At 36.9% G+C, this 16572-nt stretch overlaps 1 protein-coding gene across 1 annotated transcript in view; it reads right to left on the bottom strand.

The window, feature by feature from the left end:
• Positions 1-8366, bottom strand: part of LOC131039375 (WD repeat-containing protein VIP3) — a 60262-nt gene extending 51896 nt beyond the window's left edge. Inside the window, exon 1 of the mRNA XM_057972107.2 lies at positions 7843-8366. Coding sequence (XP_057828090.2) covers positions 7843-8181 — 339 coding nt within the window. The 5' untranslated portion in view covers positions 8182-8366. The remainder of the gene's footprint in view (positions 1-7842) is intronic.
• Positions 8367-16572: the final 8206 nt, after the last annotated feature.

Genomic DNA, 16572 nt, shown 5'->3' with positions numbered 1-16572 from the left:
ACTTCCAAAAACCAAAGACTCATGGGTTTAACTTGTAGCCAACAAACGATTCTCAGCAAGAGATAAGAGATTTAAATTGTCTTCATTCATGACATTTCTATTTTTTTGTTGAAACATGATGTCACCTAATTACATCATTTTGTAATACTGATATACGTTATATAACATCACTGATTTGCTAAATAATATTCTCATATGCTATGATATTACTGTGTTTCATGAGGAACCTATATTTCAAGTGTCAACTTTCAAGTTTAATTTTTTCTTTTTGTTTTGATGCTACCTCATGTACCCAATATCTCTAGGTCTGCACCTTACATATCCATGCACCCTTGAGCAACCACATACCCAATTTTTGGTGGTTCACAATGAGTGCAACGTGCATGCCCCACACACACACCCACACTTATGTAACCTTGCTTGTAATTGAAATAATCAATTTCACCTTTAAGAAAAAGTGATCCATTCTTTCTTTTCGAATGTTCAATTCAGTTTTTGATAAAAAATGAATCACTTTTACAATTTTCATACTTCTAACTTCAGTAGTTACTATAAAGACTTTGCCTCAACTTTTGACATACCTTGAAAATTTTCTCAACCCATTTGATTCAACGTGACTTAATATGGACTTATAGAATAGTCTAGATTGCAAACCATTCGTTGTTTCCAAGGACAGAATTATAGATGGGCCAAGTCAAACACTTATATTTAGCTATAAAGAAGATTGATAAAGGTGTTCCAAGGTTTTCAATAGGAATGACTTTAGGACCAAAAAATGGTTTTAAAATAGCCTGGTACTTTGTCTGGATTCAACATTCAAAAGGCGAAAAATTCTAAAAAGGGCTTGGAGGTACAAATATGACAATAATCCAACAATAATGATACCTGACACATGGAGATCAAGAATTGAGGCTTAAGAAGGAAATATAAGTGCAAGGACTGCTCTAGAATATTACTATCAAAAGATAAAGGACCCTAACAAAATATGATTAAAAAAAGAAAATTATGGGTCTAGCTAATTCAAATAATGCCTTGTAGAAACATGAATAACCAGCAGCAATCATGCTGAATTATGTTGTGGATGATATAAAATCCTCGATCAAAAAACAAAATTAAAAAAAAAATGCCTTGTAGAAACATGAATAACCAGAAGCAATCATGCTAAATTAAGTGCAAATAATTGCCCCACAAATAGATGTGGAGAGCAGGGACTAGTGTGAATGGAAATGCAGTTTGCAGGTAAAAGGAATTGGTGAAGCACAATTGGCAGCCAGAACACCTCAGAATTATTTCCACATGTGACACAAGAAGCGAGAGCCAAGATCAGAAACAATTGTGAGTGGTAACCATTATCACTCCAAACATGTTTGAAGAACAGGTCAGAAACTTGCAGAGCATCAACTATCTTGGCACAAGGCATAAAAATTGTCATTTTGAAGAAAAGCCACACCACCATAAATATGCACTTATGTTAATGTTGAGTTAAGGTTAGACCACTAATGAAATCCATGCAAAATAGATATACATAGTCGTGAAGGTAGCAACACTAGCTGATGCAACCCAAGCTTCAAATTGAAGGTCTTAGACTGGCTGCAAAGGGAACACCAATGTATGAAATCCTTAGCCTCCATCTGCATAGAAAAATCAATAGAAGTAGCAAAGCAAATTTTGCAAGTTCTTCAATATGCCAAAATGTCCATAACATGAATAAGTCTCCTTGAGTAGAAGTTGTTGAACACACAGCAAGACTGAGACTTGGGGGGGGGGGGCGGGGGGGGGGAATCAGTTCGGATCTCTAACAATACTTTATTTCTGATCTATTAAACTTCAAACCACTACTAACATATTACTTTAATGAAATCATGAAAGCACAAAACACAATCAACTCATGAACACCAGAGTGGAAAAGCCAAGAAGGGAAAAACCACGGTGAGAATCGCACTCACAATATAGATATAAGTGATTACAATAATTAAGCCACATGCCAAGGAGCTTACTACTCCAAACTTGCAAGCTAAGGCGCACAACCTTAGGGAAAGATACAAAGGACTTACACAATTGAAACACATTGCTTTAGGGCAAGATACAAAGTGCTGCCAAGAGAGACACACTGTCTTCCGACTGGAATTGCTGAACCGAAAATGAATAGGATCTCATGATCATGAAATTGACCTTGAATCTCTATGTCGTGTCCAATATCATGGCAAATACATCTGACCTCAAACTTTGTTACCAAACACTATCAAGCCTCTTCTCAACTGATTGTCACACACCTTTTCAATCAAATCTCTATTTGCATATCATTCACATCCAGCATCAATTCAAACACATCCCATACAACTGTACATCTCCACACACACATATACTCATCCTTATATACAAAGATATTCATTAGAACTCCCAACTAGGTCAGCCCAAAGCAGAGTATATAAAATTAGATAAAATAGGCCATCCGGACCATAATATCCAATGCGGTCCACTCTAGGAGAAAGAGGGGGCTCAAAAACAGCGCCATGCATCCTTCTAAGTTGATTCCAACAAGCCGCATACCCTAACTCATCTTCCAAAGCTGGTTCCAAATGAAATGTGTAGATAAACAATAAAACTCAACAATCAGTCGGCCCAAAAACATCTTCCAATGCAAGTTACCTAATGCGGATCTCCACACACCATGGTGAGGCCCAAAACAATATTCTAGCTTAACCTCCAATGCATATCCGAACCAAAAAGCATGATCCAGACAAGATAATCCATCCGGATACACTAAGACCCAACACAACTGATCATTCCAAGCACAGACCAACATAACTCACATGCGGAACAAGAATAGCACCAAAGAATCGAATTGGAACACAGTACAAACCAAATAAGCATGTCCTCCAAACTGCAACACTTGAATTGACATATCCAGAAGTCACCAAGAAGATTTTGAACCAATTTGACAAATACTCTCACTGTCAAAGAACAACAACAACTAATCTCATCATCTGAGCAACCAGAGGACCTGCAAACTTGATAGTACACCATTCACAGAAAACTAACATTATATCCAAGTCCACACACCATACTCTTCACAATCCGGATCAAAACATTCTTCCACTGGGGCATTAAAAACTTTCCTGCATATTGAAACTTCTACTACACTGATCTTCTGGAAACTCCTCATGTAGGCACAACATCTTCACCAAACAACGTGACAACATCTGAACACTTAATACCAAACCAAATATACCACTAAACATTTGTCACCAACTTTATATAACTTATTGTAACATCAATGATAGCACAACCTCAACTAAGAATCAAACTCAACAGCAACACCAAGTAACACACATGATATAATACATCTCTGATCATCTTCCACAACAAACTTTAACTGAGGCACCAATCAAGCAACATCATACATCTCTGATCATCTTCCACAACAAACTTCAACTGAGGCACCGATCAAACTCAACAATAACACCAATTTCTAACACTCTTAATCAACAATACAAAATAGAGAAACCTTCATATACTTGCATGACAACATAATAACAGCTCACTTGTCACCAACTATAACCAAAAATAGTTTGCACAGCACATGACAACTCACTTGACACCAATTGTCACCAACAGTAATTTGCACAACATAAGATTGTATCTGGACCAGACCACGTCTGGACCAACAAGTTTGACATCAATGACAACATAACTCAGATTTCCAACAGAAGCTACCTTCAAGGGCTGACAAAAATGCAAGGTTGTGTAAGCTTTTACAACATCTCATCTTTCGAACCATAGTTAAGGAAAAGCATTTGATTGTTCATTGTGGGCTGTTGCAAAATGTCAATGATTGAACCAAAGGATCTAACAAGCTGAGTTATTGACTTGATAGGTAGCAACATCCATCATCTAAAATACTAAGAACTCAAGAAGGATAATGAATAAGAAGATGTGCCACTTTATTGAAAACTTTTGATGCATCCAAGCAACAAGGGCCAATTGAATGACAAACTTTCTCTTGCAGCAAGACTTCAGCACACCACTCTTAAGGGGGTCAATATGGTGTCTATCAGATGAGGACAAAGTAAAATTGAAAAATGCTCTCATAGGACACCAATCTAGACAGAAAATTCAACAATCTAGTTACATGGACAGGATCCTCACTAACTGAAATTTTCATATAATTTTTGGAGACTTTCAAAGATGCTTGCTGATTTGTTGCAGACCTTAAGCACATCACAAGACACTAATACTAATTTAAAATTTAAATAAGGAATCAATCAGGATATTAAAGTTTTAACATTGCTGATTTTTTAATACAAATTGAGACAAAACACAAGAATATATGCTGATTAATATTGCAATTGAATGAACTGAGTTACATCAAAGTTTATGGGAGATTTTGGGCAGAGCCTCCCCTTACAAAACTGATATAAATCAGGTTACAATCTCTCAAGATTACACAAGACTGAAATCTAAAACATAAGCAGCACCTACATGAAATCTAGAATACCAAAACTATGACTATTTCCTATCAATGACTCAAAACTTGACTCTTGAGTTCCCAACCTGTAATGAAATCTCCAATGCCTTTCACGTTCAACCTGCAAGAAAAATCATATGGAAACCAACAAAACTAAGATCTCTTCTCCTCTTTTTATAACATCTTCAAGTATGTCACCTAGATAGTCAATTCAAGAAAGGTCTAGAGTGCCAAATGTAACCCCTCCTTGATGTGGTGCTGTTCTCCAAGGGAATCAATAGCCCTCATGAGTAAATTCATGTAACTCGTCATAGAACCTCCTCTACAAGTGGCACCATATTCCACAAAAGTCAAAGCAAGAATTAAGAAGACTATAACTCCTTTCATTAAGAACCCCTCCCTCTCCCCCATCATGAAGGCTTGTCATACAAGATTATACCCTAAAACTCCCCTCCACATGGGAACTTCATTAAGAAACAAAGACATGCAAATGACAGTCAGACATTTAGATTAAATAAACAACCTACAAGAGGCCCACCATCCAAAGTACCCTTGTAAGAAAATGTGACTCTTCAACTTTCAAGGAGGGTCAAACAAGATTCTTTCCAAGCTGGACACTACAAATTGAATGGGATAGTAATTTGAAGCTGCAACACCCATCTACACCAAGGAAACGAAGGTTAGAACAAATCAACCAAAATTAGAAGCAAAATAACTGTTTTTCGTGATGCCAATTGCTCAAACCCCAAGATGCTCCTGCATCAATCTTTCTTGTACTTGATCACCAAATGAAACTAATGCATAAATAAGGGCCATTTCAAACATTGTAGTTCTTGAAACTTGGGTTGAGAATTCAATAATTGAAGGGGTTGGTAATACATGTGTAGTGTGACCTTATCAAGAAGCTAATTGGCACCATTACTTGAGTGCTTGGACTAAAGCAATAAATAGCTTGTAAGTACTATACTTGAGCTTGGCTTGTGATATGCAATGGATGTTCCCCTGCTAAAGGAGCGCACCAACAATATCAAACTCAAATGGTGTTTGAAGGTTACGGAGAGAAAGCACAGGTGCAATGCAAATAACATCCTCAAAACAGCTAAGTGTTTGAGCTCCTTCTAGACTCTGAGTGAAAGTCTACAGTGAATGAGTTGAGGAAGGGATAAAGAAACATGAGGAGTTACAAATGAACTTTCTGTAGCAGTCCATAAAACATGAAGAACCTTTCAAATCTAAAATATGGAAGGTAGTCGGTAACTCCTAAATGATCTTGACTTTATCTAGATTTGCATGTAGTCCATGTTTATCAAAGAGGGAGCCCAAGTACTTGATTGAGTTTACCCAAAGGACTTATAATTCTTCATCTTAGCTTGGTGTTGGTGGTGAGGAAGAAGATCCAGCCCTAGTTTTAGCCAGACCAAGTGGTAAACCATAGTCTTGTTATGGACACAAATGTCATCAAAATAGATGATAACATACTTGCCAAGATGTGGCCTAAAAATATTGTTTATGTCATGTTTGAAAATTGCAAGTGTGTTGATGAAGCCCCAAAATATGTCTTGAAGGTTCTTTCGAGAAAGGCTATTTCCCAAACATCACAAAGCTCAATGCAGACTTTATGATATCAATAAATCAATTTGAGCCTGGTGAAGTACTTTGCTCCGTAAAGTTAATCTAGAAAATCATCAATATGATGAAGGGTACTTAGCAATTTCTCGTAGAGATTTTGTTAAGAGCCCAATAATCTGTGACAAACTACCACTAAATAAGCTCTTTATTTGGCACTAAAAAAGTAGGAGAACCACAGGGAGAAATACTGTGCTGAATCTCATTTTCCCCTAACAATTGCATGATTTGGCACTATATATATCAACACACTCAATGGATGTAGCATGGTACGGTGCCTGATTGGTCACCTAAGATTGTGGCACAAGCACAATTCAGAAGCCCTTTAGACTCCTCACAAGTATCAGAAAATCGACCAACAAGACTTGATGGCTGCAATGATTTTGGACATCATCTGCCTCAGCTTCCCGAGTGATTGGAATATTCAATTTATGCAGACTTACCTGTTTAACAGCAACCTACCAGAAAGTAAAACACTACAAGAAGATATAAATGTATACACTTTACTGTCCATTTGTAACTGATAGCTATGGTAAAAGCCATAATAGACAGCCATGCAACCATAAATATATGGAGCTCCAAGTATCGAATTGTGGCAGTCCAATGGAGGGACATCAAACTCAACTGTCTCCTAGAATGACTAAACAAAAAATGACACACAGCACTTGCAAGCGACAAGAGATTATTGTGCCTCCATCTTGACCCATCTCCACTAGTATGGGCATGGATGGGCTGAGTTGGCGAACAAAGATCATCCACCAACTTTTGAGATAAAGGTCTTTTGGCAGCCATTATCAAGGACCAAGTCCACCAATTTGTCTTTCATTTGGCAGTTATGAGTGAATATTTACCATGAGAATTAACCATAGATTATATGTGTTAAGGTTGGAAACATAGGCCTCTCAAACTTCAGGTTGTGATTTTTGCTCCACTAAAAGGAACTTGGCATTTTTTAATTTCAAGATAAGCACAGTAGTTCTTCTCGTTGCCAGAAGTTAGAACCCCTGGTGAAGTCACTCTAAGAAGATCTTTTATTCTTCATATTGTATCATCCCTAAAGTCAATCCCAAGTCCTACCACCTAGGGATGCCATAATTACTTTGCATTCTATACTTTTTCTTATATCCGAGTTTTCAATTTGATTTATCAGTGTAATACAATCAGGTGATTAATTAACAAGTTTCCTTGCAATGTTTATACTCGTGCATACCATATGTTTTTACACAAAGGATGAATCAAATCTTGATAACTGAGACATCTTGCCCACGGGGTTTATTACTCAGATTGTTTTGTTCCAATCTTGCATCGGTATCATAGTTGTAGCTACTGATACATAGGCCTTAAAAATGAAAGTCTTGAAGTTCAAGGACGCCACTAACTCCAACAACAATGTGGTTTAGTGTTAATTTTCTGTAGCTGTTCCTTGGCAGCTATTCTTCTTCAGCAGGACACACTCAGCTTGTTAGATTTTCCTATCTTTTTCCTATCCTAATACCACGTTTCGAGAATGTTCTTCATTAATCACAAAAATCAAATTGTGAGTTTACATTTGAGGACAGAAGGATTATGAATTTTATGGTTGCAACATTTGTATTATAATCCCAAGTAGTACCACCTCGGAACCTGTGAATTATTTTGTATATTTTAGTTAATATTAAATCATTAGTTTGGATTATAATTCCAAATCCTCTCACCTAAGACCTGTTTGGGATTAAAAAGCAGAGAAGCGGGGTTTGTAAAAAGACTACCTTGGGATGGAAGTGCATGTTCCAGGCCTCCGAGGGGGGCGAATCAAGGATGGAGATGGTGGAGTTGGAGTGAACGTCGAAGACGCGGACGAAGCTGTCGAGCGAGGTGGAAGCTGCAATTGAGCCCGCTGGATGCGCCGCCACTGCCACCACTCCTAGCGAGTGTCCGGTGTTGCACGCCTCCTCTTCCAATTCGTCGCCCCGCCATATCTTCACGCTCTCGTCCACTGATCCGCTCAGCAGCAAAGGCGGGCTCGACTCTGTTGCAGGCACCCATGTCACAGCCCATATGGACTCCCCGTGCGCATTTTGCACAGTTTTCAGACCTGCAAGCTTCATTCCAAATCCACCTCCCCAGTAATTCCCCCCCTTCTTCCTCCGCTCTCCCACGGGCTATGCGACAGCCTCTCCTGCTGCTTCCCAATAATTCCTATTCCTCAGCTGAAGACTACTGCTTCTCCCCAGTGCTGCTTGGTTTATATGGTGCGTAGCTCTGGAGCGTACAAGCTCGCATATTGGTATCACATTCTTTTTATTTTAAGCTTCAATTTCCTTTTTTGAATGAATTGTCTATAATACATTTATAATATAGACTTACTACATATTTTAAAAAAAGATCGGAAAGAATTGTGCTTTAGAAGTTTAAATGGGCAACAATTTGAAACAAAATAGAAAAAAAAAATAGAGGTGGTGGTGGAATTCAATCATTTGATTTACTTTATATATTAGAAGTATTCATAGGATGTTCTCGTTCATAATTAGTATCATCATTTAAATTATCTTTAGTGGAATAATAAATAGGAGAAATAACAAGTCAATTGAGAGAATTTGCTAGGGTTTGGACAACCCTTAGTCGTACAACAAAAAGTCAAGAAAGAAGTAGAATGTTGTTAATGGGTTATGACCATCCTTGTTGAGCATGGTCTCTTTTCATATGAGGCAAAGAAGCTTGAAAATGAGAATCCTAGTTGCCACAAGTAGAATGGCTATGCCCTTGATGATGTCCACAAGGTGGAGAATGACCTCGATTAGAGGCAAGAGTCAAAGGGACTTTAGCAACAACCACATGGCATTACCCCAATGATCCAACAACATTTGAAAATGTGTGACTTCAAGTGCAACTATGTTGGCTTGCACCTAAATTTGCATAAGCACAATACACAAAATTATGGCTCAACATAAGGCAAGAAATTAGGATCAACAAATGATCCAAAAAATAGAGCAACATTTGTGTCATTTCAAATACTAAAAATAATTTCCACACTAATATCATGTCAAATCTAAGTAAACAGTTCAAGCTAAAAAGGCTTGAAAAAACATAAATCTAGGTCTAGGTAGTTTTAAATCTAGGGAAAGAACTAGAAAAGATGCTTGAGAAACTCCTAATGAACACAAAATGGACATCATGGATCCTAAATCCCAATATGGGTTAATCTAGAACTAATTGAAGACCATGGAAAAAAATACACCAAGCAAAATGAGCAAGTTTTGACTCAAGAATGACTAACCAAATAGTGTGAAATTTACACTACCAAATTGCTAACAAGGATTACAATAGTCGTCTCTAATTTAAGATATACATTGTAAGCAAAAGAGGTCAAAGAAAAGAGTAGTCGTTGTGAGACTCATATTGCAAAATGGTTTGAAATGTGAAATTTCAATTTTGTGAATAATATATGGAGGAATAGAATTAGGTACAATCTCAAGAATTTCATGATCATAATTGGATAAATGGAACTTCACTTTATCTTCAAACAAAATTAAAAAATTATGGATAAATTTGGCAAAATGAGCTTTGAAGGGTCTTGATTCCTTTTTAAAAAACCTTGATCAATGGACCTAAGGACTCCTAGCTAGAGGATAATCTTGATAATGTAAAATAGGAGACCACCAAATAGGTTGTTGATTAATGGAAAGACTGTTGAACACACCCCAAGACTAAGAGGGGGGGTGGGGTGTGAATCAATCTTTAACAAAACTTAAAAATTTAACACAATTCACAATCCTTAATTTGATTAGCACTTATGAAGGATAAAGTAATTAACACTGATGCACAAGAGAACACCCAATTATGTGGAAAACGCAAGAAGGGAAAAACCACAATGAGAGTTATCTTGCAATATATGAACAAGTATATTACAATTTGTTTTAAGGCTCACTACTTAAAGAAGCACACTGCTCCCCGAATGGTTTTGCAGTTGAAGTTCACTACCTCAAGGCAAGATACAAGATATAAGGAACTACTAAAGAGATTTGCTATCTCAAAGCAAGATGCATGATATTTTTAGTCACAAAGAATAATCCTTTAGCATCACTACATCCAGCAATCTCCCTTAGAGTGCAGCTACTCTTGACACATTGCCTCCAGCAACCATCTGACAATTCAGCTCCAAAACTTCCACCACACAAATCTGCTACCTCAGCTCCGCATCTTCCATAATCCACACAACACCACACCCTTGCAATTGATTTGATCTTCTATGTATACCATGTGTATCATCTCAAAACTTCAATTAGGTCCGGTAGAACAGGGATAAAGACTAACCCCAACACGTTGACCACACAAAAACATAATTGCAATGAAAGTGGTCCAATCCATGAGATATAGAGGACCTAAAACATCTTAATACATTATTAAATATGGCCCCAAACATAAACCACATTTCCGCACATCCTCCAAAGTTAGAAATAGGGTAATGTGTAGATGAAATGTGTTGCACATAACCAATCGACCCAAAAAATATAACTTCCAAATGAATTTTCTCAATGTGGATCACCATGAGATATAGCAAGGCCCAAAAACAAATCATCACAACTTTCAAAGATGGCACAAACCTCCCAAATACATAGTGCAAGCATGAAAATAGACCCAATCAACCAGATAACCACAAATCACACTGAAAACTAACACTAGACAATTATGGCACCAGAAGGATAAACCAACTTCGTGTGGACCACATAGAGACATTCCTAGAACATCCACCAACACTTTCATACACTTCTTTCATACTATTATGCCAAAACAAGATGGCACAACCAATATGATATAGAGTTATTCATACCTGGATGCCCAGACAACATAGTCATGAGATAGAACAATGTAAAACTTACTTGTGAAACACTTCATCACTTAAAATCTGAATTGAGACACAACATAAACAATATAAGCATGTCCACCAACACGCAACAATAGAAACATAAATGTGGAAAAATACAAGCATTTTTATACTAGTCCTGACGAACAACCAACCTGCCAACATACTGCATTTACCAACAATACTTGTTGCAACACCAAGGACCTAAAAAGATAGGAGTTCAACATCCATGAGGCATGGAATTAAAATCAAAAATTGCAAGACCATATCTTCAAGAGCAGAGGAATGTGGAGCATTTTCCCAGATAGTTTTCAAAGCATCTATTTGCAAATTCACATTTTACTAACTTCTAGAGACCAAAACAATCTTGTAGCACCATTTGCTCACTTAAAATCAATAATAGAGATAGAACAATAACTTGTAATAAACACAATACCATCAACATGCTTCTAATCCTCATCTTAATACTTATAATCCTCATCTTAATGCTTCCAATCATCTTAATACGATATCATCGTAATAACATCTTTGTTAATTATAAACAAGACCTGACACTCAACCATCATTTCTCTTTAATATAGCACATTATTATTAGCATCATTATAATGACTCCTAAACATATTGAGTATAAACATCAACACCAACTAAGGGTGGATGTCCAACCATGACAACAATTGCAATAATATCCACCATAGCTTCACACAAAATTGCACATATGTTACATCAATGAGAACACAACACCATAACATCAATCATAAAAAATCTCAACAATGTTGAGGGTTGACATCAATAACAATACTAGACATATATGACAACAATCTCCAACATAGACCATTGTGAAAGTCAATGTTAATTCAAAGAAGTTGATATTTTATGGGTTCTCAAGCTATCCAAATACATTTTATCACGTGAATCCCTTGGATTTTAAAGAGCTCTTTCGTAATAAGATCATATGGGGTCCAATCCCCCCCCAAGAACATATTCTAGAAGAGACAAAAAAAATGCAATGGAAAACCCAAAAATGTCATGCCTAAAGCTTGAATGATCCATTTGGTAGACGAAGCCAAACCTTGGCATTAGGTAGAAATTAATCTCACGCCTCCAACATCATGTGGGAGGCAAAAATACTCCCATGTCACTTGAAGAAAATTTCTATGAGTATCAAAGGAGGCCCAAGAAAGTGTCTAAGAAGTTTTTTGATCTTTTGATAAGAAGCTTTAGAAGGGATCCAATGACAAGAATAATAAACATGGGTAGCTTCCAAGATCTTTGAGTCAACTTGAAACTTCTCTTGTAGGATAGAGGTTTAGTGATATAGTATGCTAATTTCTTCTAAATTTTGGATAAAATGGTATTCCATATAGTGGTTGAAAAAGATTTAAAAATAAAATGAATACCTAAAAATCTATATATCTTTCCATGTTCAATGCATCTTCACCCATTAGAATCATGTCAATGAAGATTAAATGCTCAAGCCCAAAGCTTTGCAAAAAAATATCTAAATAATAGAGAGCTTAATTGATATTATCTTCTTCATTTGGGTGAGTGAAAAAGGAATCATTATAAAAATGAACATCACAGTTTTAGATTGTTGGAATCAATGAACACTGAGAGGGGGGGGGTGTGAATCAGTGTTCTGTAATTCACAAATTTATTAAGCTGATTCTTTAACCACCGGATGCAAATAACTGAAAGCAAAGTGCAAAAAAAAACCAATCAAACTTGCAACCATAACTCCGAGATTTTTATGTGGAAACCCAAAAGGGAAAAACCATGGTGGGATTTGAACCCACGATATTATTATACTATGGCCAGTAGTAAAACAATATTACAAATGTGGAATGCACTTGCATTTAGGTGCACTGTCGAGAGCTCACTGCTCAATTATACAATACAAGGCTACAATCCCGGAGGACTCATTGTCCTACAAAATGAGATCTAGAAGAAAATACAATGTTTGAACTGGAGTATAGCATCTACAAATGCCAGAAATCAATTTCGGTTAGGCTTAGGAATGATCCATTGTCACTATTCTGGAAAACTACTTTGTTCTTCTCTGCTACCAAATACCGAATCATTAACACTCAACATGCGCACATGAAATTGTACTCAATCACTTCCAACACAATCTCGCATACATACCTTCACCCAAAAAGATCATCCAAGTCGATCATATGTATCCGCACCACCAAAATAGATCTCCAAATAGTCGGCTTCTCAAAATAGCAAAATGTGAAACATGTAGGCTCATGTCGGCTCAATCCTTCTACAAATCCTTATTCCGGACTTAAAACATATTATCACAAGCTTCCCATAGGTTGGCCCAATCACCTTGAACTCATCAATGTCCACCAGAATCACCTCAAGGAATCTGGATCACACGCTACACCATCAAACAAGAGAATAACCCTGTTCTTCCTTCAATACCGGATACCAAACCAAGAAACTTTCACTAGAATCAACACTGGAGGCAAGAATTGCCTGATAAGATACCTCATGCATCCAATCAACTATTACAATCACCGCAACCAAAAATCCATCACTGGAAATGAATAATACTCATCGGATTCATACATTGTGTTCCACTGACCAGACTTATGCTTCATGAAAGACCAAACTTACTCAAGACTTCCTATAATCCCAATTTCCATATATTGGATAGGATTACTAGGATGAGTTGCCATCCATGACAGCCCCTAATTGATATCCATGCATCTAACATCATCAATCTTCACTGGAACATCACCGAAATAGTGTCTTTTTCCAACACTAGATATCATGTAGAGATGTAAACCTAAATCTAAGGATGAAAAATAGATCAAAACTTGTGACAAAAACTTCGAGCTAAATTATCGATACTAAGGGGAGCAGGTCGCCCTATCCTGAAATATCGAGGGTGGACAAACTTGATGTTTTGTAGATTAGGATGATGCATAGAATCCACTGTCAAAAATTCTTGGGATCGAGGGGAGCTAGTCCACCTGGTCCTCCACTTTTTTAACCTTCAAAAGATGAGTCTAATTTTTATCATCTACTTTGTTGAATTCCTCGCTTGCAACTCTTGAGACAATTCCCTACACACAAAATGAAGTAAATAGGGTTTTTGATGGGGGTTTTCCTTAGGTCAAACCTTGACGTAGTAATTAACATTGAATTGAATTGAAATTGTAATTAAAATACTGAAGTAAATGCTATATCATAATACCTCAAATCTGCAATTGTTGATTGAAGATCGATGATGCAATTCTCTTTAGATGTGATCACAAATGTTGATGCAATAACATGACAATACATAGAAGACTCAAACACAAACATATGCTTGCATGAAAGTTGATGTGATTTGCTCCATGATGCTTGAAGAATATGGTGAGATGAAATGCTTCCTTGAATAGTTGATGACGATTGCTTGATGGATGCATGAATTATGGGGTGGATGATAATGCTTCTTAGATCAAAATGAATTGATAGGATGTCTTTATATAGGGTTCCCTAGGTAAATTACTGACTAGGCTAATCTCTAATGGTCTAATTGAGGCATGGGGACCAAAGCTTATGAGGGAGGGTAAGTGTTCGATCTTTATTTAAATTGGGGTCGATTTAAGGGGGACCATGGTGCCCAGGACGCTCTGGCCCAAATAGGAGTACCCCAAGCACCCTTATCATCCCAAAATAGGGCAATCGAGGTGGCAAATAGAAGGGCACAGTTCTAAGATGGGGCCCACTCAGCCATGCAGTAGGGTGACATCAGATTTGGAGTAAAATGAGCCAAAACAAACCTAGGAGAGAACTAGGATGGGTCATGCTAAAGTAGGGGCACAAGAATGAGGTGTGGATTGTATCAATCACAATTTATGATGCTAAATTTAGCCCCCACTTTAATAGGAGTATGAGCATGTACAAATACTTGCAGTAAAGTAGAAGATGATGAAGAGAGAGAGGAGCAACTAGGAGTGAGATCAAAAAAGAGACAAGACATCACTAATTTAAAGGAATCAAACCCCCAATATTAGAATCTTAACTCGTATAACCACATGCAAGGGTACACAAAACAAGATAAAGATAAACAAAGACAAAAGACACACAACAAAGGGGGTTAGCACTAAAATAAAAGCTCCAATTGACTAAATGAAGAGACCTTGATAGTCAAAATGTCTTAGCTACTAATCTCATTCTCATAATGCTTTTAGAAAAACATAAGTGGTCACATAGAAAGAGTAAGAGCATGCATTCAGATATGAACCATGATTCGACAACTAGAAAAGCTATGAGCTCATGGGGAGGAGAAAGGAGAAAGCATGGATTCCATAGGCTAGCAAGTTGTGTTATGCTAGGTGGTCTATGAGAGAGAGCAACAGAGAATGTGGATTCCATGGGCTAGCAAGTTATGTTATGCTAGGTCATCCATGAAAACATGAATTCTTATGTGACAACAAGTTGTCTCATGTTGTGTGAATCATGTAGGAAGGAAGAGTCAGAATAGTCTAGAAATTTGTGTCATGCTAGTTCGGCTCATCCAAAAATGCAACACAAGGAGGGTTGGAAGGTCTAGAAAACTATATCATGCTAGTCAACCTACCTTAAAGAAGTTGAAAAAGAGGATGAGTTGAATTTTTTTTTAAATTTTTTGGCAAAAGTGGTAAGCCACTAATATATTAATTTATAAATAAGAGTACAAAACTGGTTCAAAGGGCAACTTGAGAGGAAAGAGCCAGTAAGAAAACCTTTGGTTAAAGGCCCAAAATACACCATATTAACCTAACTAAAACAAAGAAGGAAATATTACATGGTCGATGCGCTTTATTTTGCAAGACTAAAAACTAAAAGGGGGGAAAAATATTTATACATATATCTCCAATATCCCTCTAACATGAAATATATTACATAACCAACATTGACATCATTATTGAGAACAAGGTAGCCATCATCGGATTGTGAGTCTACCGACTTGCAGACATATTTGATTCGTCCTTCGACCTCTACATTGATTGGATCAACCAACTGCCTCATTCAGCATCCTAGCATATATGCTTGATCACTTGGGGTACACGTGTATTCACATTAGTCATCCAGGTTGCTCAGTCAAGACAAGTCAACTGCCATGTGGACAATCAGGCTACTTAGATCAGTTGATCTCCATGCCATGACTAACCTTCGTGTTATGCAGACATGTTGCACATATCGGGTTTACAGTTGTATACACCTAAAAATGGTCTGAAGATAATTAATTAAATAAGAAATTATTTAATTAATCCCCCTTCCTAATTTAATTGAATTCATTAGGCAAATTTGATTAAATTCTCCCTTTCATCTACTTATTAATAAATCTAAGGATTTATTCATTAAGTTCATTCCATAGTCCCCTTTGATTAATTAATTCAAATTAATTAATCCTCCCCCCCATTGCAATCAATTCTTCTAATCCTCTAATTAATTGAAACAAACCAATTTATGAGTTGTTGAAAATTAATTAGTCTTTTCCTATTATTTGAATTTTTAAATTCAAAATTACCCACATGCCTCCTAACTTATAACCACCTAACCTAACCATCCCTCTAACCTAACCCATTCCACCTAACCTTGGGTTTAACTAACCATATCCTATCTTGCACATTCTAACCTCCTTATCCTAACCTCC

Source organism: Cryptomeria japonica, chromosome 10 (assembly GCF_030272615.1).
Source record: "Cryptomeria japonica chromosome 10, Sugi_1.0, whole genome shotgun sequence".
Classification (NCBI taxonomy): domain Eukaryota; kingdom Viridiplantae; phylum Streptophyta; class Pinopsida; order Cupressales; family Cupressaceae; genus Cryptomeria; species Cryptomeria japonica.
This window is presented reverse-complemented; position numbering and strand designations above follow the sequence as displayed.